This window comes from Dromiciops gliroides, chromosome 2, assembly GCF_019393635.1.
Source record: "Dromiciops gliroides isolate mDroGli1 chromosome 2, mDroGli1.pri, whole genome shotgun sequence".
NCBI classification, from domain to species: Eukaryota; Metazoa; Chordata; class Mammalia; order Microbiotheria; family Microbiotheriidae; genus Dromiciops; species Dromiciops gliroides.
The window spans coordinates 406313089-406340834 of NC_057862.1; the positions used below are offsets into that span (position 1 = coordinate 406313089).

Sequence of the window (27746 nt, forward strand, 5' to 3'; positions counted from 1 at the left end):
CTCTTCCTGAGATTTCCAAAGTTTCTTCCTGATCTTTAGCTTGTTATACAAATGAACCTATCTGGTGGGACTGTAAGAAACTTACTCTTCCCAAAGGCAATCTTGTTGCTCTCTCAGTTCTGGTATCCCAAATAAACCCTGTCCCTAGTTCCCATCTTTGGGTATCCTAGCACCTGCTGTGTGGTATCACAAGTTGCAACTCCTCTGCCCTGATTCAAAATCTTAATTTTGTTATGTTAATTGTTTTCTTAATTTCCAGGTCGACAGTGTGTACATATATACACATACATAAACTCAATCCTCAACTCTTGACAATGTAAAAAAAGCAAATATTGGTACATTAAACCTATGGGAAATAGGGGGTTGGGTTCTGCTGACCACAAAAAATTGTAATCTTGTACTAAAGATTGCCAAAAATTCACTTTTCTGCATATAATTCTTCATAACAAAACAATAATTCTGATAACATGCACTTTTCCTTTTTTTTTTTTTTCCGGAGCAATGGGGGTTAAGTGACTTGCCCAGGGTCACACAGCTAGTAAGTGTCAAATTTCTGAATCTGGATTTGAACTCAGGTCCTCCTGAATCCAGGGCCAGTGCTTTATCCACTGCGCCACCTAGCTGCCCCAACATGCACTTTTCCTAACACAGTGAACATGAAATAACCCATAAAATGCAGTATATAAAATAAAATTGGTAATACACAAAACATTTTTTTCTTGCTAGTAATTCCCTAGAATTATGACTTTTTTTGCTAACATCTCAATTAAAAAAACACACCCATTGATTTCAGACAATATTCACTTTTCATAACATATGAAATCTACAGTACCATAAATACTTTATAGTGTAACGATTGGAATGACGCCACCTGCTGGAGACTTACTGTAGAAGAGTTCTGCCCATGAAGCGAAGGTCTTTGAGGGCAAGACCAGGAGTCAGGAAGTGATGCGGGCTAGTGGGAGGAGGAAGGAAGAGACTGGTGCTCGCTCTCGCGCTCTTTCCTTTGGACTCTGGTGGAGAGCGGAGCTAGAAATGTGCTCTCCCTTTAATAGATAGGAATCTAGGCCTTTTTCTCTCTCTTTACCAAATTCTTATTCTCCTTAATAAATGCTTAAAAGTTTAACTCTTGCTAAAGCTTATAATTTATTGGCGACCACTCATTAGATATTTTAGACAGTTTAGCTAGAATTTTAGCCCTTAACAGATGGCTGACCACGAAGAGGAAAGCTAAACCTCAGTCTTCTTCTGATCTTCTGGTTGGGTAAGAAATTTCCCCTACCCTTTAAATTGCTAAGTACTGGTGTACTGGCTGTGTTTTCCCTTTAAATTTTTTCAAATGGACCTTTTAAACTCCCTAATTATCCTATTTTTGATTTTAGTCTGTTTAACCAGACAAATGGGAGATAAGATCATGTTAATGCTTTGTTTTTGTGGATTTTCTATTTTTCTTTTTATTTTTGTTAAAAGAGCCAGCAACTTACTCACACAAGGAAATATCTCTCCCTCTCCCAACCATGCTTTTTCAGAGAAACCTGAAGAGATTCCCGCAGCTTTTCCCAGTTCTAACACTAATTGTTGCTTTAATTTTGCATGCCTGGAGGCAATGACCCACCCTCTAGAAGCTTTTAATCCCCTAGCACCTGGAGGCAAAGTGGGGGAAGAGGAATCCAGGCCTGAGTTCAAAATCAAGTCTGATTCAAATTGCTCTGGTCCCTCCCCTCCTCTCCAGACCCCACCCTCTACTCCTCCTATGGCCAAGCCCATTGCTTCCCCTGCCTGGGAAGTCCAGAGATCTGATGCTCATGCTCAACTTTCTGTAACTACATTTGCAGCTTCAGGCTCAGCCCTTCCCCAGCCTGGATGTGCTTCTGAGACAACCTTAGAAAACCCTTTAAATTCCAGATATGCTCGTTTTGTTCATAATTTTGCTAACCTGCTTTTGTCTTTAATTAGTAATCTTATAAAGCATTTGTATGGTGAAAAGGCTGACAGACAATATAGAGGGGTTAAAGAAGAAAAACTTAAGCCGAATAAGAATGACAATCATCAACATAGTTCAAGACTCTGCTTCTTTTGCCATGGAAGGGTATATATTTTACAGAAATGTAGAAGTAAACAGCAAGATATTGATATGAGTATTGGGGATTTTAGATATCAGAATCAAAAGTGTTCTGAATTCACTCAGAGTAATAGTATCAGTTCAGAGGTTACATAGGATTTCTGTGCTATTATATATACATTTTGAAATTAATGGTATGGGTTTATTTTCATAGAGATTTTCATGCTTTTGAGATTGTGTCTTATACTTAGTTTCTAAAACAAGGAGAATATTTGTAAAAGCTTTTTATAGTCATGTGATCAAGTTTATATTTTATAATACTCTTATTGATATTAAGTTCATATTCATTTAGATTTCCTTAGTTTGAATTTCACTGTATTTTATTGTTCCATGTATATTTTCTTCTATTCATTTGTCTATCTAATTTTGAAACATTGCAAGATGGTTTTGATTTTATTATACAATGTTAATTCTAGGAGTATTGTGCTCCCATATTCTGAGTTGTTTGTTTTTGTTATTTTTTCTCAACTGATTATTTGATCAAACTCTTTAAAGCATTTCCCTGGCAAATTGTTTGCCATGGCAAGTGTAAATTGATTCTAGAAGTATTATTTTTGATAAGCATATTCCAAAAAAAAAAAAAAGAGGGGAACATTTGTAAAAGTTTTCTTTGAGATTGTGTTGTGCTTTAACTTGTATTTAAATATGTTCAGATTTTTCAAAAAAGTAATTGTATACTAAGTTAAAAAAAAGGGGTATTATTTGAAATTGTTGCATAATTATATATTGTTCTGAGTCAAGATGTAATCACATTTTTTGCAATCATTTATTATCCTCAATTTTTAAATCCATATGAGACTTGGATTATGGGAACTTATCATTTAAGACATTAATTGCCTTTATTCTGAGTTATCAGATGCCAGTTGGCCAAGATGCCATCCAGTCACAAGAGGAATACATGCAAGAGCAGACACTGAACTGTCACATGAGGGGAGACATGCATGAAGTCAAGGTACGGCCGAGGGAACGGCTTTTGACAAATGTTGAGGTTGGATTCTCTTGGTTTAATATTTTATTTTATTTTTCCCCACAATATTGTACAGATGGCTGGAAGTATTCATCCCACCCATCTCACTCCTACACCTGGCTTCTATGCTCCCTCCTATATGCCTGATGCCATGGACATCTCAATCCCATGCATCTGATTAAGTCTGACTCAGTTTCCTCCAATATGTTCGGTGGCATGGACATATATTCCATCCACCTATTTTAGACCTGGCATACTGCACGGGCAGTATATATTGCTCAAGTGTGGGAATGCTCATATCCCATCATTTCTCTGTTCTTTTATGGTAACCCCCATAATTATCTCAGGTGTCATGATAAATACAGTGTTGAATTTGGCCTTGACACCTGTTACCAATTATATTAGATTTTTTAATTTCTCATAATGGCATGAGGATAATTAGGCAGATGATGCAAAAAGTGATAAAACAAAGATAAAAATTATTTTTATTAATTAATATTGCAGCAATTGTCTTCTCAATTACCCTCCATAAGGGGGGACTATAGTAATATTATAATTTTAAAGAATGTTTTAATTTTTGTTTTATTATATGTTTCATGTGTAACAACTAAGATTCTGAATTCCCTTAGACATGTTTTTGAGAACTTTCATTGTTTGATTTGATTATTGACAAAGCTATTTTAAAGTTGTGTTAAGCTCAATTTTGTAGGAAATTTTTCTGGCTGATTACCAGCATCCACACATCAACCCCTGAAAAGACTTCCATTCCATGGCTACACCTAGAGGACATCTGAGAAAAGACTTTCAGAGACTTTAAATGAACAGTTTTGATTTGTTGTTTTTGTTGTTTTTTTTCTCTTTCTGTTATAATATACACCATCTCTAACATGTATTCTCTGCAGAGGCCCTCCCTTTGCAAGACTAATGTCAAAGCGTCGGTTCATGAGGACAAAAAAAAATCGCCCCTCTGGACAAAACTTTCCTCTCTTCCTTTTCTATATTGTTGTTCACATATTATTAGTTAGCAATAGTTATTATATTGTTTTTACTGTTCCGTCAAGGAAACATTTTCTTTCTTGAGGAACAACAGGGGGGACTGTAACGATTGGAATGACGCCACCTGCTGGAGACTTACTGTAGAAGAGTTCTGCCCATGAAGCGAAGGTCTTTGAGGGCAAGACCAGGAGTCAGGAAGTGATGCGGGCTAGTGGGAGGAGGAAGGAAGAGACTGGTGCTCGCTCTCGCGCTCTTTCCTTTGGACTCTGGTGGAGAGCGGAGCTAGAAATGTGCTCTCCCTTTAATAGATAGGAATCTAGGCCTTTTTCTCTCTCTTTACCAAATTCTTATTCTCCTTAATAAATGCTTAAAAGTTTAACTCTTGCTAAAGCTTATAATTTATTGGCGACCACTCATTAGATATTTTAGACAGTTTAGCTAGAATTTTAGCCCTTAACAATAGCAAATAAAATTTTTAAAACTAAACCATTTTTTAACTTGAATCTTACCTTCTACTGCATCAGATGGTGGTGCAAAGGTGTTGTACTATATACAGTCCTATATTGATGCAAACCTCTCTACATTAACTGCTGTCTGAAGACCAAGAGAGGTTGCTGGGACCTTGGTTTCTGCTGTCTGAGGCTGGCAAGCCCTCCATATCACCTCTGACACTCTGTCTTTCACAGCTTGGGGCGCACCAACTTGAAATAATACACCATAGAAGTTTGCTTCCTGTGCCGTTTGAGATGCTTAAGGGTCTCTGGGCCAAGAGCTGCTGCAAAGATTCTTGCAAGAAGTTTATCTAACACCTTTATTTTCTCACCAAGCTGCATCGATGACTTTGCACCATTGGCATTCAAAGGACTTGAACTATGATTTGGGGGCATAATCGTGACTCAAAACTTGAGTTTTAAAGGCAAACAATGAAAATATGTGACCAATGCATGCAGAACGTTTTATAATAGTAGGGTGAACAAAACCAGTCACGTGTTTAGTAGGATACCATCTGCTCCACAAAATTATGGGAGTCAAGCCTCTCATTTTAAAAAATCTATTGCATGATATCATGTGTCTGGTTGCCAACAGGAAAGTGTGAATGAACTTACTAATAAAATCATGCAAATGTTTGAAGTTGTGAAAGTTAAACACAAGAATGTTGAGGACTGACTCCATGTGCATGTGTGTATAGATATACATATATGAAGATCCTATATACAAAATGTAGATATCATGTGTACAGATATTAAATATATACACATATATTTGCTTATGTATATATGTATGTATAGAGCTATTAAATGATTTCCCTCAACTCCAATGCCATGTTTATATGTGTGTATACACTCATACATATATGTGCATGTGAATAATACATATGTATGTGTGTATATATGTGAGAGGGAAACGACTCCTCAATAATTCTCTGGAACTCAGAGGCAGTGATGTGTCAAAGGCTCATTTATTCTCATTCTCATGAGAATGGACAACCTGGTGTGCAGCTGGTGGGTGCCAAGAATGGGACTCACCCCGTTTTAACCCCTAGTCCCTAACACAAATGGACCCTTCCCTTTTTCTTCACTGGTGGATTACTCAAGGGTTACAAAAAACTATCTAACTGGAAGGCAGTATTCTTTTTTTTTTTTGCAGGGAAATGAGGGTTAAGTGACTTGCCCAGGGTCACACAGCTAGTAAGTGTTAAGTGTCTGAGATGGGATTTAAACTCCTAAATCCAGGGCCATACACTGAGCCACCTATCTGGCCCCAGGAAGGCAGTATTCTTAACTCTAATTTCCATAATTATTCTTTGGGTTCTCAGCCAATGGGGAAGGTGACACAGGGACATTTCTTCAATCTTCCCTTATATGGACACAGTCCAGACCAGGTCAGGGCTACTTGAACCATGTGATCTTATTTGCTGGAGGGGAAGGAGGGGGACTGAGACCTTTGCCCTCAAACAGGTCCAGAGGAGTATTTGAATGGTGACTGTTATATCCTTATTGAGAGTGCACCATTCCCTTTCCCTCACAATATGTATATATGTGTATATGTGTGTATATATGTATATGTGTGTCTATGTATGTCTATGTGTGTGTGTGTGTGTTCTTGGGGTCCTTGAATTTGTTTTTAAAATAAATTAATAAGTATATTTCGATTACCATTAATTTTCTTTGTAATACTTTTATGTGTTTGAAAACATTATTCTGCAGTTTCCATCAGTTTCCCCAGACTGCCCAAGAGGTACCTAATATGAAAAAGGTGAAGAATCCCTGGATTCCAGCTTTAATCCTTCATCCTTATGTTCCCCCTCCTGCTCCCCTTCCCCTTTCCTCCTTCTTCCTCCTTCTCTTCCTTCTTTCTCCCTTTCTCTCCTTCCTCTCTCTCTCCTCCTTTCCCTCTTTTTCTTTCCTTTCCCCCTCTCTCCAATCCCCACCCCTGTTCAGACTGAGCTGGGCCTCCGATCTGGCAGAGGGCGCTCTCTTGCGCGTCCTGGTGGCGTTTCTGTAGTAAGACGCCCGTCTCCAGGAGCGATGAGCCGGAGCCTGGAGTACCCAGCCGGAACAGGAACCGGAATCTGGGCCGGAGCCGGAAGCGGAGCCACGGCATCAGCTGGGGGGTGGGGGGGCGGGAGCAGCGTTGGGGCCTGGACGTGGAGGCGGCCCCTATGTGAGAGTGGAGGCCGGCGCAGCGGGAGGCTTGGAGCTGGACGCCTCGGCAGCGCCACTTCCCCGCTCCGGTAAGTGCAGCCGCCTCCTCCCTGGGATACACCTCCCTGTCCGGGACTCGGCCTCGCCCCCAGACTCAGCCTCCGCCTGGAGCTTCGGTGCGGGCCGGCCGCGGGCCTCTCCGCCTCCGCATCCTCCCCCTTTGTTTTTTAGCCTCTTCGGGCGGTCCAGCGACGGCGGCCGGAGTTCTACCCCCACCCTCAGCCCCCGAGGCCGCAGCTGCCCCACTCTAACGCCCTTCCTCTCTTTTTCTTCCCGGCCTCGATCCCTCCATCGCCTTCTCATATTCTCACGCCTTTTCCCTCCCTTTTCTCCATTTACTCAGCTCTGTTCCTGCCTCTCCTTCCCCTCGTTCTTCTCCCATCTCCTCTCTTCCCCCATCCTCCTCCCCAACCTGTTTCCCCCGCCTCTCATCTTTAACCCTTTCCTTTCACCCATTTCCTTTCTTACTCTCTCCCTCCATCTTTTCACCTCATTTTCTCCTGCCCTCTCAGCCTTCCCTGTTTGCTCCTTCCCTTGCCGTCCCCGCCTTTTACACGCAGTCACTTTGCATTTGCCCAGCATTCCTCCCACCTTTTGCTTCGTTCCCCTCAGTCATTTCTTCTCTTCCCCTTCTCTCCTACTCCCTAGCTCACAGGATCGTTGTGAGGAGAGCACAAAGCCATATAGCAACGTGAGTTTGAACAGCAACAATATTACAATCAAACGATGATTTCATCAGTGTGTAGACGCCTCCACGAGGGATGGTTGACTCCCCTCCACATCTCATCTTGTGCCTCTCTTGTCTGTCCTGTGTAAACCTGCTGTAGAACACAACTTGCATTAGTGATACTTTTCTGTTCGCCTCTGTTTTAAAGATTTGAAGTTCAAATAGGTGAAAGGATTTTCAATACAGTGAAGGCCTTTTTCCCACTGATTTTAATATTTTACAAATACCAGTATACCGCTGCATCCTAGTCACAGAAAACCTAGGAAAGAGCATCTAGAAAGGGTTCTTTAACTTTTTTTGTATTGTGGAACCTTTTGGCAGCCTGATGAAATCTATGGCTCCCTAAAGAATACGTCGGATTACAAATCAAACCAATTCTTCTTTATTTAATTTTATTTTTGTGGGGCAATGAGGGTTAAGTGACTTTCCCAAGGTCACACAGCTAGTAAGTGTCAAGTGTCTGAGGTAGGATTTGAACTCCTAAATCCAGGACCAGTGCTTTATCCACTGCACCACCTAGCTGCCTTCCCCCTCAATTAGATTTTAAAACAGTGAACAAAATGTAACCAAAAAAAGTTCATAGAACCCCTGAGAGAGGAGAAAGAAAGTGGTCAGCATCAAATGCTGCAGAGAGATCAAGAAGATTGAGAATGGAGATCAAGTAAGAGCATAAGTAAGTTTGGAGGAATAACTTTCAGTTGAGTGATGAAGTTAGAAGCCAGATTTCAGAAGTTTTAGAAAGTGAGAGTAGAGGAAGTGAAAGTACCACTTGTAGATGACTTTTTTAGGGTTGAGCCTCTCTTGGCTGTATGTGGTCTCTTGTCTAAAAAGGGGCTGTGGAGCTGTCTGGAGTGGAAGGAGTATCGTGCATCTAGAGCTGGAAGGGGGCCTCTTGAATCAAACTCCATCGTTTTATAGCAAAAAAAAAAAAAAAAAGGCCCCAGGGAGAAATTGTATCTTGCCAGGGTCCTCTTAACTTCAGGCCAAATGCTCTTTCCGCTGTACCATGCTGCCCACCTCCAATTTATCGTCTATCTGTAGTATTTGTCCAGTATCTTTCTGTTTGTCTATGTACATGTGTAATTTTGGGGGAAATGTGTTCAACATCTACTTTGTTTTTCTTCTGTGATTGTCTAGGCTGATCCTTTTCAAACAATTATATATTTAATTGAAGAAACTTTGTAATGTTTCTAGTTTGTATTCATTGCATGTATCAGTGAATTAAAATAATTATTTCCATATCAACCTTTCTTCTCATTTTCTCCCATTCTTTTCCCCCTTCTTCTCTTCTTCCTTTTCTTTTCCATATTCCCTTCCTCTCCCATATTGCCTCTTTGTGACATCTGGCCTCGTTGAGAGGTGCTGACAAGTGCTTAACTTGGATTGCTATCATCTCCTTTGTGTCAGCAGAGATGTAGAAAGGCTCTTGGACTTCTCTACATAGTAGGCACTTAGTAAATGTTTTGTTGATTGACAGTTCTGGCCTGCAATAGAAATTAGTTTGTGGTGTGAAAGCAGAGGCCATAGGAGATTGGTCTCTTCCGTTTTAGATTCATATTGGGAGGCACATGTCTAGTGAGAAGAATAAGGGCATAGAATTTAAAGCTAAAATGGAGCTCAAAGGTCTTCTGGTCTACAGGTTCTCAGTTTTGGGCTTAAACCTTTTCTCCTCCTGTGAATCCAAACGTGAATTCATAAGTAAGCAAACATACCTTCTACAGTCGGGATAAATGTCTTATACACGTTACTATTTAAATTTTGTCAATATATACATTCATTTAAAAGTGTTGCATTCATCATGTATTTGTTGATTACATAATGCTATTACGTAATATTAATAGTACAACTATTATCATGTTAGGTCCAGGAAATATTTTATGTTAAAAAATATCGAAAACACATACCTTTAATCCCTACTACCAGTTAGGTTGAGACTTGTGGATCTTTTGAGGTCAGGAGTTCTGAGCTGCAGTGGGCTAAAGCTGATTCAGTGTATGTACTAAATCCTTAGTAAGTCCCCTGAAGGGAGGAGACTACCAGGTTGCCTAAATAGGGATGAAACAGCCCAGGCTGGAAACAGAACAGGTCAAAGCTAATGTGCCTGTCAGTAATGGTTTTAGCTTGGTGAATGACTGTTACATTTCCAGCCTGGATGAGATAGGGAGATCTTGTCCCAAAAGGGGTAGGGAAGGGGGAGGGGGGAAGGACTAATCCTAACATTCAAAAGTAGTTTGGGAACCATTCACATTATAGATGAAGAAACTGAAACAAATAGAGATTGTGACTTGCCCAACATCACATAGGAGGTCCTGGATTTGAACCCAGGTCCTTTGACTCTAAATTTAGTGTTTTTCCATCGGATGCAGAATACCTGGTTCTTGTTTTGTTACTTAACTATTTGCTAAGTGACTGGCACAGTCACCTAATTTATTTCCCTTGGTCTCAATGTCCTCTGTCAATAGAGATGATAATTCTTGCACAGCCAAGTTTACAAGATTGTGTCAAGGAAAGCCTTGTGGAGTGGGTTATGTTGGACATACATTCTGAACTGGGGGGGGGTGTTTTGAAAAGTTCAGAAGGCATGAATATAACATAAACCCCCAAAGTGGGATGTTCTCAGAAAGGAATGACAGAAAATGAAGATCAACCTAATACTAGTAAAGAAGGGGAGAAATTGTGTAGTGGCTCAACTCTCCTGGTGACTGGAAGCTTGGGGCTGGCCAGGAATGCATACAGGAGAACACTCTAGGAGCAGTTAGTATAAGCCTGCTTTCTTTCTGTGGCTGGAGGATATTGAACAGTTAACTCAGAGATGTAAATGAATCTACCTTGGTTCTTTGTAGACCCCACTGGACCATCTTTTAACACCTCTTGTCGCACCCTAGGGTTTGCTTGAAAGACAAGGGTGGAGGGAGACTTCTGCCTGCTTTCTTACCAAAAGGGAGGAGAGAAATCCAGCAGCAACAGCATCTTCAGGAATAAAAGGTATCAAAGGTTTGAGCTAGGATGATTTTTGCTGAAATAAAATTAAAAATATCAGTGAAAGGGAAATATGTTAGAAAGCAATCGGGGGCAGCTCGGTGGTGCAGTAGATAAAGCACCAGCCATGGATTCAGGAGGACCTGAGTTCAAATCTGGCCTCAGACACTTGACACATACCAGCTGTGTGACCCTGGGCAAGTCACTTAACCCTCATTGCCCTGCCAAAAAAAAAAAAGAAAGAAAGAAAGCAATCAAGGCTTAGTTTGGTCTGTTCCTTTAAAGGTTAGTGTTCCTTTCCCAGACATCCTAGGAAGTATGTAACAGGCCCCTTTTCAAGTTAGTTTAATTCAGCAAATATTTACTAAGTACCTATGATGTTCAAGGCACTGGGTATGGAGACGTCAGTAGTGTGTTATATTAGGGGATAGATTGGGCTGGGAATAGGAACGGACTTGTGATTTCATTGGTATAGGGAACTCCTGAGTGAGGAAGCTCCCTCTACTAACAGAGAGCTGCCTAGAGCCCTGAGAGATTAAGGACTTGCCCAGATCATAAAACCAGTGTGTATCAAGGGTGGGGAACCTTCTACTGCAATGCCAATTCTTTATCTACTGTGACCCATTGCCTTTCCCTACTTATACCTAGTACCATTGGGTACTGCCATCTTGCCCTCATGATCCACTCCACTTTGGCATTGTTTCTTTTGGGTCTGCTTCCTTATGGCTTAGTTCACCTGTAACTCTCAGGATCAAAGTGCTCCTTCTTGGCCAGCCTGTCTATATTCTCTCTTAAAAGAATAAAAGCTCCTTTACAGAAAGGAATCCAGATGGAAACGCTCATGGGCTAGACAGCTTTGAAAGTTACATGTTGAATTTATATGCTTAACGGGAGATTTGTCCTCTTTTTCTGTTTTACCTTGCATATGAAAATGCTTATTTTCAACAAATAAAATTAAGTTCAGAATTTAAAAAGTAAAGTTTAAAAACAAAACAAAAAGAGCTTAAGCTCCTTGAGGGCCAGAGCTATCTTTGCATTTGTATTCCCAGTGCCTAGCACTTAGTAGGTGTCTAATAAATGCTTGTTCGTTCATTTTTTCATTCATTCATTCATATACACCTCAGTTCTTTCAAAGCTGGTGTCCTCCCTTTAAAAATGACTTCATTTGGGCAGCTAGGTGGCACAGTGGATAGAGCACGGGCCCTGGAGTCAGGAGCACCTGAGTTCAAATCCGGCCTCAGACACTTAATACTTACTAGCTGTGTGACCCTGGGCAAGTCACTTAACCCCAATTGCCTCACTAAAAAAATTAATAAATAAAAATGACTTCATTTACCTAATAGCTTATAAATGAAGTTTTTATATTATCTGTGGATTTTAATTTTGCTGTTTCCCTATTACAATACTTAATTAAAAATTGACTGTCATTAATGGAAAACCTGGCTTTGTTGGGGAAATTTTCTCTTTTCAAATGGTGGTGTGAAAATATTTAATCATTTTGATCCTGAAGGCAAATAACCTGAATTAATTGTTGTAGGATTTAAAAATGTCTTCGTGGGTCAAGGTTAACAGAGGACATACTCAAAGATGTGCTGCAGATAAAAGGTGAGGTAAAATACCCCCTAAATATTTGTGCTAGCTGTATTTCATTAGAATTTCAACAGGTTAGTCAAATTAGGTGAATTGTCAATATTGTTTTCCAGAGTTATTCACTGCTATTTAGTTGTGAAGGTTTTCCCTAGAGAAAGTTGTCATTGAAGGAATGACTTAGAGTTTATGTGGGTGTATAAAAGTCTTCGAATATGCCCAGTCTTTCATTTCAGATAGTCACATTTGGCATCCTCAGCTCTCCAGATTGTGGTCGTGTACATATCACAAACTCCGTTCACTAAACTCCTAGAACCCCTTAGAATCTATTTTTAGAGACAGTTTTTACACATTTGCTTACTAGTTTCCAAGCCCATTATAGATTATTCATACTTGAAAGATCTGTTGGTTTACCTTCCAACAAAGTAGATTACAGCTTCAGTTATATGGAAAATTCAGTTAACATGGAATACCTTGTCCCTTTATAGTGCTGGATAAATGAAATGCCTGCTTTTATGAATCATACCTGTTAAACCCTTTTAATGGATGCATTTACTCTAGATAATTTTGACAGATTTCAGTTTTATAAAGTAGTTCTTACTTAAATTTTTCAGAATCACTGATTGTGCTTTGGGTTTTTCATGGTTGTGGCTATGATAGTATAACAGATTGGCATGAAACTGCAGTAATATAATTTAGGCCAAATATCTCATACCATTTCTTAAAATAGTATTTATTTTAAATACAAGTCAAAATTTAGGTTATTATTTGTAATCTTTATTTGTCATTTTAATGAGGTAAATTTGATTTCCTAATGATTAGTCAACCATCAGTGAATATGAAGATTACTTAAGATTAGGTGCTGTGTTTTATACTCCTGGGATTATACTTCATTAAAGTAAGATTTCCTTGCTGTGCATACTCCTTCCACAACTCCTCTATATTTTAGATCAGTTTGGTGAGTTGCCTTAGCTGAAAAATTCGTCCAATTGCCTGGAGGCTAATCTCATCATCGAGGCTGGTCTTCTGTGTTCTCTTAACCTTTCCTTCATGAGAAGACCTGCCGGAGCTCATGCTTTGTTTGCTTTGCTTTTTAGAACCCAGTGTTGTGTCCGTACCAGTAAACCTCAGGTTCTGCAAAGTCACCAGAAGATCTAGGTTCTAATAGTGCAGTTGTTAACCAGCTGTGTGACCTTGGGCAAGGTACTTACCCTTTCTGGACCTTAGTACCCTCATATATAAAAATAAAATGAGGTGTTCGGACTAAGTGACTATGGTTAGTATTATTACATTTTCTCAAAATAAAATCATAGGTTACCTAATAGTAGCTGAGAGCATATGGTATGTCAAAGTAGCTTCTGCTATCATGGTCTACAGCTTAGGATGCATCGTCAAAGAAGGAAAGGGTGGCTCAAAACTCTGGTAAACCATGGAGTCCCTGAATTTTAGAACCTCTATCTGAAAAATGATAGCTGTGAACAGATTTATTTTTTCATAAATCATCTAAACATGTCTGATAAGAGACATCTGGGGGAAATTTTTTTCTTTGTTGGTATAACTCAAATATGGAATTTTTTTAAAAAGTCTGTTTCTATTGATACTGAGGTAATCTCAGTAGATGAAGCGTGACCAAACAGCTGTCATTCCAAAATGTGATTCAAAGAATCTGGTTCTCAGATAAAAAATAAATTTCCATCCTATCTAGTTGAAGCTTTTCATTAATACTCTCTGGTCCTGGAGCTAGCGCTCTGGAACCTGAAAAGATTGAGAGAAGCCTGCATATGCAGAGATGGCAGTTGTGTTGTCCTTGTTTGGTGTAGAAAAATATCACTGTTTCATTATAGTTCAGTGTTGTTTTCTTTCTATCATTCTTCAGAGACGGTGACAATTATCACTAGATTTTTCTGTAACTCTTTAAAGATGTTATTTTTACAAGTTGGGGGTTTTTTGATGCTTCTATGGGTTTCATATTTCCTTTGCCTTGCAGAAGTTTCCAGCATCATTCTTCGTGTTTGGAGTTCACATTAGTTTTAGTCTAGAACAGAATTTGTGCGATTTCCCTTAATTTTTATTTTGATTTGACTTGTAATTTTGTATATATTTTTGTGTGCTATTTTGAAAGGAAGAATTTTGACAGTCCATCATTAGACAAATAGGTGTATAGATGATTGACATTTAGGCAGTAAGGTGTTGAACCAGAGAGAGCCCTGAACTTGGAATCAGAAAAGGTCTGCATCAGAATTCTGCCTCAGACCAGTGTTACTTAACAACCCAACCCCCTCAGTTTTCTCATTTGTAAATTGGGAAAATAATAGCTCTTATTTCCAGGGTTGTTATAAGAATCACATGAGTTAATATGGAAAACATTTTGCAAACCAGAAAGTGCTAAAATGATAGCTATTATTTACTTGCTACTTGTTCTGTTATTTAAAACTTGAAACCCTCTTTGAGCCTAATCTTTACAGCAGTCCTGTGAAATAGGAACACACAGGATTCCAAGGTCATGAATGAGCCTGATTACTAAGACAATTATTGAAAAATTGACAAGTGAGTCAAGGGTTATGTGTAGAGACTCTGGCTCGGGTTCTTCTGTTCTGGGATAGCAGTGTAGTGGAGAATTCTTCATCTAAGTCAGCAGTCTTTACACCTGGCTTTTCCAGTTATTACTTATGGCACCTTAAGGGAGTTATTGTCTTTCTCTTGGCCTTAGTTTCCTCATCTCTAGAAGGAAAAGGGTTGAATTAGATATTTGATCATTAGCTTTGAAGTTTTGTGACCCCATTATCTCTCTATGCCTCAGTTTCCTTATGTACAAAAAGTATCTTTAAGGCCCAGTCCAACTAAAACTTGATATGTAGGCTCTGTTGTATTTGATAATAAATTGGTCCGTTTTTCAAAGAGCATTTGAAAGTTAAACACTTGGTCCTGTTATTTGAGTTTCTGATGCCTTGGATTATTTTGAGATGAGACATTTAAAATTTTCCATTTGAGTAACTTTTGCATTTTATTAGATTACTGAAATAACCAATGAACTCTTCTTTCCGATTTTTGTCCGCTGATTCAAATTTCCCTAGGGAGGTTTTAAAATTCAAATTGTTTTCAGGTAAAACCAGAAACAATGGCACTTTTTTTTTAAGAATGAATTTTTTAAAAATCTTTTTATTGTTAAAATTTCTCCTCAGTGGGTCACATGATGAGGATTTAATAGACTATTTAATGAGTTGGGGGTAATTGAGACATAACATTAAAAATGTTATAATATTTTCTCAGTGTTCCTAACATCTTTTGGGTGACAGATCCTTTTAGAAACTTGCCTACACTTATAATTGTGGTTATAGTATTTTGGTAGCCCTTTTTATAGATTTTTGCTTGAAATTACAGTGGTTAGATAAAGACAAATAGGAAATCCTTTCTAGAAAGTCACTTAAGCAAGCATAATTTCATATTAAATAGCCTTTTGTACCTTTTATCAGGTCTAAGCAGGAATCAATAGCTTGGCTTCACTCTTAGAGTTGCTAGAACAGTTTATTAGTTCATTCATACAACATAAACTTTGGTTTATTATAATTAATGAATTAGTTCTTAACCTCTCACCCATCACATTTCACACCTGCAAATTGATGTTTTAGAGTCAAACTTCTTTGTATTTCTTCCAGAATCCTAGGTAGTTGTCTGCTGACTGCTTTTCAGAGCCCTTGACCTTGAATGTGGCATGCTTCCTTCTGACCTGTTCTGTCTGTTGTCCAGCTGGTTGAGGTGTGCTAAGGGCCCAGAAGGAGTTCATTTGTGCATTAGTGAGTTGTTTTTCTTCAGTGGCTTAGTCAGAGTAATCATTGAATATGACTAGTTCTTACCAGGTTTTCCATTACATGAGTTTATAGTTCTAGCATTGCTTAAATAAATGGCTTGGGCAGACCAAAAATTTCCCCTCCAGTTAGGAGGTGTTTGAGGCAAAGCATTCTGTTTGTGGGTGACACAACACGTTCTCTTTCTTTGCAGGTAGTTGTATCTTGAAGTTTCCTTTCTTTTGCTGGACTGTTGGGTTCCAGATATCCTGCTGTTTTTTTCCTTGGAGCCGGCTGGCTTTCTTGGCATCAGTCAGGCTTATTTGCAAGGAAGCTCAGGAAGGCAAATACAGCTTCCTTTTGACTTATGCACCTCGAACCATCTGCTAATGCCTTCTCTTAGTCTTCAGATTTGGCTACTGTAATCAAGAGAAGGGCTGAATCAAGCATCTGTGCTTATCCTTTTTGTAGAAGAATATGTTTCCAGGTACTCTTTAACCCTGTCAGTCCAGATTGCCAATAGGAATTCTTGTTTTGCCCTTTTTCCATTCAGATAACAGTTTGGACTAGGCATTTTCTTAGTTTCACTTGTTTATTTGTGCAGTTTAAGCTGTTTGCCTGGTTAATTTAAGATAAATTCAGCCCAACAAAATCAAAAGCATCAAGATCCACAAATATTTCTTAGCTACTTTTAAAATATTTTGAATATTCATAACTTTAAACAACAAAAAGAGCATTGCCACACCCATAGCAAAACACAAAAAAGGATTCTATTTGACACTGTTTATCTCCATTTCATACTGCTTCATTTTTTAAAAAGTATAAATTTTACACATTACTTTCAAAACTGTCCTGCTTGTTTGTCTTTCCTATGAACTTTCTGTGCTTTTTTGTTTAAAGAAAGGTTTCAGTGGCCCTCTTTTTGACAATTGCTATTGCTACCTCTCCCCCACCTCACCACCATTTAAAATCTGAGAGAAAGGGAAAAAAAATATCTTTTAGCAAATAAGCATGGCTGAGAAAAGTGAATCTGCCCCATGGCCAAATGTACACAAAGCTCTTTCCGCATCTTGTGTCCATCACCTCTCTGTCAAGAGGTGGCTATCATCAAGGAACGGCTTTGTGTGAGGAATACAAAGACAAAAGTAGACTCTCCCTCAGTGAACTTTCACTATGTTGGGGAAAGCAATATGTCCACATATGAGTAAACAGAAAACGTATATAAAACAAATACTGATTAGGTTGGGGGAAGGCATTGCCAGCTGAGACTTATCAGAAAAAGCCTCATGGGGCTGGGAGTGGCCCTGGACCTGAGCTTTGCAGGAAGCTAAAGAAGTGGAGATAAGAAGACAATCCATTTTGGGCCTAGAGGTCAGCTTGTACAAAGGCATGGAGACTGGAGACAGGGTACAGCAAGTAGGCTAATTCGGAGTGCTCTGAAAGGGGAGTGAGGTGTAATAAGCTTTGAATAGTAGGCAGGGACCAAGTAGGTTTAAAAAAACAAGTTGAGGGAATTTGTGTTTTGTATTTTGCCCTACAAGTAGTAGGCAGTCACTGGAGTTTGGGGAGCAGGAGAGAGAGACCTGTGTTTTAGGAGTATCACTTTGGCAGCTGTGTGGAGGATGGATCAGAGTGGGGAGGGACTTAAAGCATGAAAATCAATTGAGCATTGTGCTAGGAGCTACAAGATATCCAGAGATTATGCTTTATTAGGTGGGATGTGTCATAGAAATGCAGTCTTGAATAGTAGATGAGTACCAGATTTAGAAGTCTGGTAGACTAGTCAATCATGGTCAAGTCAACTAATCTCTCTGAGCTTCTGGTACCTCCCTAAGACTTACCTTCAAAATATAAACTGTATGATCAGTGGGATTTCCAGTAAACTTAGGTGCATTAGAAAAATTACAAAATGTTATATGAGACTGTGGTGGATGAAGGTTAACTGACTGAGTAGAATCCCAGTGCAGTGTGGAATGTAGATGTTTAGTAAATGTTTGAATTTGAATTGGAGGATATGGTATTTGGGTTGGATTTTAAAAGAAATGCAGCAGAAAAATAAAGGAAGTCATTTCAGGCATAAGGATGAGCATGAAAATAATTTCTAGTTGAAAGCTGTTGTCTATAAAATGGGAGCCTGAGGAAACTTTAGTCTGACCCCCAGGAGTACGTCGTCAGCCAGTGAGTGGTGGGTGAGTAGATGGATTGCATTCCACCCTCCCTGAAATAACCAATAGCTTATCTCCAACATAACCAACCAATCCCCCATACTCCCTCACTTATCTCTCGGACCTCCCCTGTACAAATTCCCAACCTCCCAGGTATTCACAGCACCAGGTTTAAAAGTACCATTGGGAAGCCACTGTGGGGTTCCCCCAAACATACCTAACTCCTACCCTCTAGATTACCTCATCACTTAGGGACAGAATACTCCTGGGCAGTGATGGATAAGAGACCCACCTTCCTCCTTTTTTGTCAGTAGACTTATTTATGAACCTCTTAATTTTATAACTCTCACTTTCTAGTCAGATTTTTTTTTTCCAAGTAGAGAAAGGGGTGTTAATGGATTAATTTCAGGTGAACCTTTATTATATCATAGGATAAGCAAGAATCAAAGAATTGTGATATTCATCTCAGCATTACATAAGCTCTGTCTTCTTTCCCTCAGCCTCACTTTTAGACTTAACATGGGAGGGGACTAAAATTCTTCTATTCTTTCATATTCACTCTCAAAGTCATCAACTCCTCACTCACCCCATGCATCCAGTCAGTTGCCAAGTCTTTCATTCCTATCTCCATAAATTTTCTTGTAGCTATACTTTTGCCTCTACTCACACAGTTAAGGTCCTCATCAGTTTACATGGACTATTAAAATAACCTCCTCATTGTTCTCCTGGCCTCCAGTCTCTCCCCTCTCCAATCTAAAGCTACCAGAGTGATTTTTCTAAAGCACAGGTCTGACCTAGTCAGCCCTTAATTCCAGTGGTTCTTTTTTTTTTTTTTTTAGTGAGGCAGTTGGGGTTAAGTGACTTGCCCAGGGTCACACAGCTAGTAAGTGTTAAGTGTCTGAGGTCAGATTTGAACTCAGGTCCTCCTGACTCCAGGGCCGGTGCTCTATCCACTGCGCCACCTAGCTGCCCCTCCAGTGGTTCTTTATTGATTCTAGCATCAAATATTATTTCATCCACTTTAAATTTCAACTTTAAAATTTTATAATGTATATAATTATTAATATATGTATGTAATTCATCATGAAATAATATACACATTGGGATTCATGCTAATACATTTTTTGGTTAATGAAAAAAAGTTAAGAGATTACTGGTTTATTGTAGAAGTGTCAAACTCCCTGCTGAGCTGAAGGCCTCAACTAAATTAAAATGTAATTAGGAAAGATTTAACAGAATAAAGAAGTATAGTACAACATAGATAACATTAATTTGTGGTTTTCTAAGTCAGTATGCTGGAGGCAGGGATCTGTTTCAGTTTGAGTTTGACACCACTAATCTAAAAGATACATGGGGTAACCTTGAATACCAAGGTAAAGTTTGAACATCAATGCTAGTGAATCATTCTTTAAGATTTGGGGTTTTGGGGGCAGCTAGGTGGTATAGTGGATAAAGCACCAGCCCCGGATTCAGGAGGACCTGAGTTCAAATCCAGGCCTCAGACACTTGACACTTACTAGCTGGGTGACCTTGGACAAGTCACTTAGCCCTCATTTCCCCCGCACCCCCGAAAAAAATCATTGTGAAAAAACTTGGTTTTTAGGGGTGGCTAGGTGGCACAGTGGATAGAGCACTGGCCCTGGATTCAGGAGTACCTGAGTTCAAATCCAGCCTCAGACACTTAACACTTACTAGCTGTGTGACCCTGGGCAAGTCACTTAACCCCCATTGCCCCGAGCAAAAAAAAAAAAAGATTTGGGGGTTTGGGGTAGACTTGGGTATTTTCATAGCAATATAACACAAAGAATCTATGTGGTATATTAAAATTTATGCTTTTTTTTTTTTTAAGTGAGGCAATTGGGGTTAAGTGACTTGCCCAGGGTCACACAGCTAGTAAGTGTTAAGTGTCTGAGGCCGGATTTGAACTCAGGTACTCCTGACTCCAGGGCCGGTGCTCTATCCACTACGCCACCCAGCTGCCCCTGAGTACCAGTTTTTAAAAGAAAGCGTAAATTTTGGGGCGGCTAGGTGGCGCAGTGGATAGAGCACCGGCCCTGGAGTCAGGAGTACCTGAGTTCAAATCCGGCCTCAGACACTTAACACTTACTAGCTGTGTGACCCTGGGCAAGTCACTTAACCCCAATTGCCTCACTAAAAAAAAAAACAACAAAAAACTGGTACTCAAGTCCCCTGGTCTATACCAAGACATAAACGCTACTTAGCATTAATTTTTTAATTCTTGAATATATTCCTTTCACAAATCTCATAGCCAATGTCAGATACCTTTTCCAAATAGATAAAACAGTGTTAATTAATTTTGCTGAACCTTTATTAGTAGTTCTGGTGCAACTAGTTGAAAATATTAGCCATATTTTCTTGGAAAGGCACATCTTATATTAAGACCAGTATTGTACTTGATTATTTTTAGGGTAGTTTGAAGAAATCAGATTAGTCTGAAATTTCTAGTTTTGATTCTCAAAACAACTTCTTGGTGAGTTGCAATGTTTCATAATATTTACTGATACATCTTCCCTTATGATAAATTCACTAAAGCACTTGTATAAATATAGTAACAAAATAAAAAGGAATTTAAATGGAAGAACTTGAATAATTTTTATTTTGATCTTCAGAGAACTATTTTTGGAAAATTCAGCTTGTAGCTTTGGATCTGTGATTTCATTGTATATATTAGAGATGTGAAAACCAATATGTTTGGGTAAAATGCCTTCTGTATATAACTTTGCATTTATTATATTTGTATATTTTTAGCATAAATCCTTATAAACCCCATCTGATCATTTCTCCTGGAGATGGTCACATAAAGGAAAGTGAAGACACTAAAAGGTAAAGTTTTTATTAAAATGACTAAATTTGCTAAAGGTTTTGGAAATTACTTATATGTCTTAATGTCTACTCTGTTTTGATTACAATTAATGTTAGTACTAGCTGCTTACTTGGTGAATAGCTTGGGTTATGTAAAGAAATTCATCATATCAGCAGTTGAATGCCAATGGAAGCACAAGTCCTGATTTAATTTTACCTTAGGGAAGAACTTTTTGTCTTTTGGCTTGCAATAACTAAAAACTGTTGAAATAAATGAAGTGGAAGATTTGAAAAGACACTTATAACCTATGTCTAAATTTTAATCTCTGTGTTAATGGGCAGAGTTAGAAGTAACTGTAAGGTTTCCACTGTGTCTGGAAGAACACAGTATAGAAGTCATAGTGTCAGTATAGAAGCAAGGAACTTAGCCTAGCACAATGCTTTTCATACAGCAGGTTTCATTACATATTGAATGAATGAATAGTTTGTGAGAGATGATGAGATTGATGAAGTGTCAGTGAAATAGTAAAGATATTCATCAAGAAGTTAGAAATGTGGAACCAAAGTATGGGGAGAATTCAGGCCTAGAGAAGTAGATTTGGAAGCCAGTATCTTAGAGATGATAATTGAAGCTGTGGAATTTTATGAAATCACAATGGAATAGAAGGAGAAAAGAGGGCAGAGAGCAGAACCTTGGGAAATATCTACTTTGTCATGGAAAGAAAGAAATTTCAAAAATAGGGAGTAGCAAGTTTTATCAAATATAGCGAATTGAAAATCTCTTTGAAAAAGCACCTTTTTAGGTAACTGATGAGAAAGGAAATAAGAGGCATTAGTTTAGAAGTTTGATGAAGGGTTCAGCTAGTCAATAAACATTTATTAAGCCCTTACTATATGCCAGATACTGTCTTAAATTGTGGGGATACACAGAAAAAAAAAAAGACAGTCCTTGCTTTCAAGGACCTTACAATCTAATGGTGGGGATGTTACCCCTCTCCTCCCAAAAGAGCTGAAAAATGGGGAGGGGCAGGAGGAACCATGGAAGGGGCTTGATGAGGAGGCATGGAGGAAAAGGTGGAGAACTTTGGAGCTCAGCTCCCTCCTAGTCAGAGGGACAGAGGGTGGTGATGAAGTAATGTCTGATGGGATCTTGCAGAATGATGATGTCCCAATAACAAGCCAGTCAGGAAATACAGGAGAGTACTGTGAGAGGGTAGCATAGATGGAGATTTTTTTTTAATAGAAGAGGAAATTTTTAGCTGGAAGAACAAATATCCAAAAGCAGGGGAAATACAGAATTTGCAGACGAGAAAGAACAACTGACAAAGGAGGCATCGTAGTTCAGTGGAAAGAACATGGAGTTTGGCAGTAGAGGCTGGACTGGAGTGCAGGTTCTGCCACTTGTGGTGTGACACCTTCCCCAGTCTGTGTAGTGATAAAATATATAACTTTTCTAGTGGGTAGATCATTGGATTTGGGAGTCAGGAAGTCATGCTTCAGACATTCTAGTTAAGTGGCTCTGGGCAAGTCACTTATTTCCCCCAGCCTCTCCCTCTGTAGCATGTAATGCCAGGGTTGCTGTGAGGATCAAATATGGAAGCATTTGAAAAACTCTTTGCAAATTTGGCCTTAAAGTGCTATGTAATGTTTACTGTTATTGTTGTCATCATTATCTACCTTGGAGCATTATTGTGAGAATACAAGGAAATCATGCATATCAAACAGTAAATAAATATGAGTTCTTTTTATAGAACAAGTTTTATCAGTTGGGAAAGGGATGGCATCAGGTCTATGGATGGAGGGAGAAGTTTTGCAAAAGAAGACCGACTACTTCCTCAGAGAAAGGATGGTTGAAGATACAGAACAATTTTGAAGTAAATGGGAGAGAAAGTGAAGCAATTTGGGTGGTTCTTGATCTCAGTAAAGTAGGAAGTGAAATTATCTGCTGTGTATAAGGAAAGAGGAACAAACAGTTCTCAAAATAAGAATTACAAACTATTAAGCATATGAAAAAGTGTTCCAGATCACTAATGATTAGGGAAATGCAAACCAAAGTAGCTCTGAGGTTTTACCTTCTACTCCAGAAAGATAGCAGAAGATGAAACTAAATGAATTAGTTAAGTGTTGACTATGTACCAGGCCCTGTGTTAAGTGCTGGGACTGCAAATACAAAAGGAAGACAGTATCTTCCCATAAGGAACTCATATTCAAATAGGGGACATAAAACATATAGGAGAGTAGTGGGCAGGGAAGGAAGCTTTATTTTGTGGGGTCAGTGGGATGGATAGTCATTTGAATCTCAGGACAGCTGCTGATTGACATATCCTTTTTAGAAGCAATGATAGTATTGGTGGTGGTAGTTATTTTTTGTGTTGACCCTAATATAACTTAGTATAGGTGGCTTTCACCTTGGCGCTTACACTGCATCTTCTTTCTGAAGAAAAGCAAGATGATAGAATTATATCTATAATGACATGTCAATACTAGTGATCAAGGAAATGACACCCTGTGGCATGGGCTCACCTGTGAGTCTGTCCCTTATTACCATGTCCAGAACACAAGGTAGAATAGGGATAGAATACTTGCAACAGTGGCAAGGCAGGAGGGCCCAGGTTGGGTGGAAAGTGAGGCATAATGCAATGTGGGGTAGGCTAGACATGGACAAAAGTTGAATGTATTAACTGTCCCAGGAATTAGAGACAAAATGTCTGAAAGTCCATTTCAGGTAAGGGGAAGTGGGGCAGCAGCATTAGTAGATAGTCTGGATGACTGACTGGATGAGAATAATCAGTGTTTAGAGGGAAAGGCAAGCGTGACAATTTCGCTGTTGGTTAATCTATGGATTGTAACCATTCCAGAAAGCCATTAGGGATTTTACACACACACACACACACACCCCCTCTCTTTTTGTCCAACTTTTTGTGACCTCATTTGGGGTTTTCTTGGCAAAGATACTAGAATATTCCTTCTCCAGCTCATTTTACAGATGAGAAACTGAGGCAAACAGCGTTAGTGACTTTTCTAGTGTCAACACAGCCAGTAAGTGTCTGAGGACAGATTTGAATTCAGAAAGATGAGTCTTCCTGTCTCCTGGGTCGGTACTCTATTTCCGCTGTGCCACCTAGCTGCATTCTTTCTCTCTCTCTCCCCTTTTCCTTCTCCCCCACCCCCATGTGTGTATGCACACACACTCAGACACGGACATACGTATCCAAATACATGAGACTAAAATAAAATGCCTATAACCTCAAAGATAGGCTGAAAGGTCTTACACATATATGTCAGAATATTCATAGTATACTTTTTGTAATAGCAAAGAACTGGAAACAAAGTAGATTGAGGAATGGTTTAGCAAATCCCACCAAAAAAAGCATGATGAATATAAAGAGTATAAAGATTCATGGGAAGACATGAATTGCTACAAAGTGAAGAACCAGAATAACAACTGCCACAATGTAAATGGAATGAACAAATAAAAATGGAAACTAAATGCTATGTACTTTTCATGGGCCAAGCTTGGGCCTAAATGAGAAAGTCCCTCCCTTTGTAGAGGCAAGGAGTGTGGGTACAGAATTTTGCATATTCTATCTGACTGGGTTAATGTTTTGGTTAGTTGCTGTACTGCTTTTTCTTTCTCTTTTAGTATTTGTTACTAAGCATAGTTCTTTGGGTAGGTAGGGGAGGAGAGAGATACTTGGATAAAAAGGTGATATAAAAACAAAGGATACCAGTAAATTTAAAAAAAGAAAGAAAAGGGAAGCTGGAGGAAAGTGAAGAAATTTCCCAATAGTCACTTTGGAATTGACTACAATAAAATAAAGGAAAACCGCAATGAAAGACTTAAGAACTCTAATCTGTGCAGTGATCTAGTGTAATTTCAGAGGACTGGTGGTGAAGCCTCTTCTCTCCTGGTGCTGGTAGAGGATTAAAGGTGTTTTTCTTAACTGTACTTATTTATTACAAAGGAGATAGGAAGAGGAGGTGAGTTATTGGGAAGTGACAGTGAAATTTAAAAAACAATAAAACTGAAAGAAAAGTCATTTGGGACAGTGGGATGAGGAGTCAGCAAGAGGTGAGTCAGAGTCTTACTAAGTAGTAATGAGGGCCCTCAGTAATAAAGTTCTTATTTTATCAATTAAGTAAGTGTAGCAACATTTGGCAGTTTTATGGAACATTTTCCTGAGTCCATGTGTCATTTAAAAAAAATGCATTTTATTAGTGCTTTACTATGTGCAAGGCATTGTTGATACAAAGACAAAACAATTTTTTCCTCTTCCTTATCTTTCTGAATTTATATAGATTTTGACAGAACTATTTATCTCACCTGCATTAAAAATGAGATTTGTGTCTGTTTAGATTAATAATTCAAAATTACCAAATGTTTTTCTGATTGTATAAATGTTTGGAAGTATAAAATTCAGGAGTTACTGTTGATAGAGGTTAGTTTCAGGTAACATTTTAGTAAATCATATCTAGAGTCTCTGTTGAATAATATTGAATTATGTTGTTTCTTTATCAACTTCTGTGAAGTCTGTCCAGAGCCAACTAAATACCAGCTCAGACTCTAGCTTCTTGGATCCATCAGCTCACTCTGTTTATTTGGGGAGTTTTATCACCATCCTGTCCTAGGAAAGAAGGCAAATTTATAGGGACCTTAAATGGAATCATTTTCTTTCATAGGGTTATGTATGAGAAAGGCAGCAAAAACCAGATTATTTGAGCCTCTTTACTAGTTTTCAAGTTCCTTGAGGGCAAAGACTGTCTTGTTTCATTCTTTTATTCTAATGTACTTTTTTTTTGTTTGGTTTGTTTTGGTTTTTGGGGGGGGGTGAGGCAGTTGGGGTTAAATGACTTTCCTAGGGTCACGCAGCTAGTATGCCTCAAGTGTCTGAGGGCCGGATTTGAACTCAGGTCTTCCTGACTCCAGGGCCGGTGCTCTATCCACTGCGCTACCTAGCTGCCCCATAATGCACTTTTATTAAATAGTGCATCGCACATTGTAAACACTTCAGTGCTTACTGAATTCGTTACATGTATCAGAGGAAGGGTTGGAGAGGATAGACCAATATTCTAAAAGAAAGATATAGAATTAAACAATGTTGTCATAATTTAATGGAAGTGGAAGTCAGATGTGTAGGGTTCTCTACTTCTTCCTTGTTGGTTCCTAACCAAAAGATCTCAATCTTTAGAGCAATGTTTCCCAATGCAAACTATACTGAAGATAAGCAAAATAAATATCCTAATTCTCTACTGTATATTGTGCTTTGTCCTCTGGAACCCCCGGAGAGTGTTTTGATGAAAGAGGGAGGAATAGGATGTAGTTTTCTAGGTTTTTGGAATTAAAAAGGATTGGTAGTGAAAAAAGTTGCCAGCCAGAAACACTAATTCAGAATATCAATGCAAACATGTTATGTGTCCAATGGAACACTTAAGATATTGTCTTGACTGCTTGGTGCTGATTTTCAGCTGTATGTATTTTAAGAAAACTTGAGTGTGATAACTATAATAAAGAGGAAAATCAGAGAGGCTTGTTTATCTTTGGAGAAAATAATTAATTGCTCCCTTCTTTGGGGTCTGCACCTAGTTGGATATTCCTTGTGGACTAACTTACTGGTCCACATTATAGCTACTGGTAAGGAAATACTGTCATATTGGGTTACAGCTTATATTAAATCACAGGAAAGGGGACTCTTTAACCTGGATAATATAGATCATTATGTATCTGAATACTCCTTTCAGTTATGCTTTTAGAAATAAAAAGTAATTTGATTACCATGTTAGCTGTTGTGTTTCCAGAGTATTCTGTATTCATTCATTCAATAAACATTCATTAAGCACTTGTAATATACAGGTTTCTCTGCTCATGGACCTACATTCTGGTTAACTGGAATTTAGGAATTTATGTTCCACTTCCTTTGCATGAAGATCCAGTTAAGATCCTTCAGGTGTGAAATTATGTTTTGTTTTTTGTAAGCATCTTTTCCAGGTTCTTGTCTCATAACTTTAGAAAATATGTTGTAAAAATGGCTCATGTGTCATTTAGATGTGGTTTTTTTGGACTTTCGCTTCAAGGGCCTTGCAATTGAATTGCAGTATGGCAGAGAATAACAGTGCTGAAGAGACATCAGGCTGACTCTAATGACAGGAAAGAGACGTGAACTTATCTCATTTTTCTATCTTTCCTGGCATGTCATGCACATGGACTTAAATGGTTGTTGAATGAAATAATAGACTGAACTTTTATCTTTAGATGAATGTAGCATTCATTTACATGTTTTTTTAAAGCTAAAAGGGTTTTTTGTGGTTTGTGTTTTATTTAGTATTAAGATACCTTGGTAATTGCTGTTAATTGAAATGCGTGAAAAATATACGTGAACAAAATACTTTATTTTCATTTGTACAGTAACTTTGAAGAATTATTGGGGAAAGAGTATGATTATTCTAAAGGAAGTGAAGATAACTATGAGAGATACCAATATTCCCATAAAGGTAATAATGGTCTTTGAAATTTCACTTATATTTTCTTAGATTTGTGGAGGTTATGTAGATTTTGGTTTGGTTTTATAAAACTTAGCTGTTTCCTTTTGGCAGTCTTTTTTTGAGGAAGTTTGTTATTTTCCAGATGATGACCACAGTAAGGACCATCGAAAAGAGAAGCTCTATCAGCAGTTTTACCAACAGATACAGAATGAATATGATAAAGAAAGGCCTTCAGATTGTACCATTGTTTCCATCAACAAAGACCAAAGGTAGGTATATTTCTTTTATTGCATTGAATACAATATTTGAAGCAATGTGGTAGGCTGGAAAGAATGTTGTAAGATTCATTTTCCAATTATGCAACTTACTGTCTTTGTGACCTTGACCAAGTGATACTTTTTCTGGACCTC

At 38.5% G+C, this 27746-nt stretch overlaps 1 protein-coding gene across 1 annotated transcript in view; it reads left to right on the forward strand.

The window, feature by feature from the left end:
* The window catches only part of LOC122738984, a 76681-nt gene that overhangs the window by 36564 nt on the left and 12371 nt on the right, over positions 1–27746 (forward strand). Inside the window, exons 2-8 of the mRNA XM_043980855.1 lie at positions 5902–5967; positions 6527–6819; positions 7439–7481; positions 12034–12101; positions 20803–20877; positions 27260–27345; positions 27479–27605. Coding sequence (XP_043836790.1) covers positions 5902–5967; positions 6527–6819; positions 7439–7481; positions 12034–12101; positions 20803–20877; positions 27260–27345; positions 27479–27605 — 758 coding nt within the window. The remainder of the gene's footprint in view (positions 1–5901; positions 5968–6526; positions 6820–7438; positions 7482–12033; positions 12102–20802; positions 20878–27259; positions 27346–27478; positions 27606–27746) is intronic.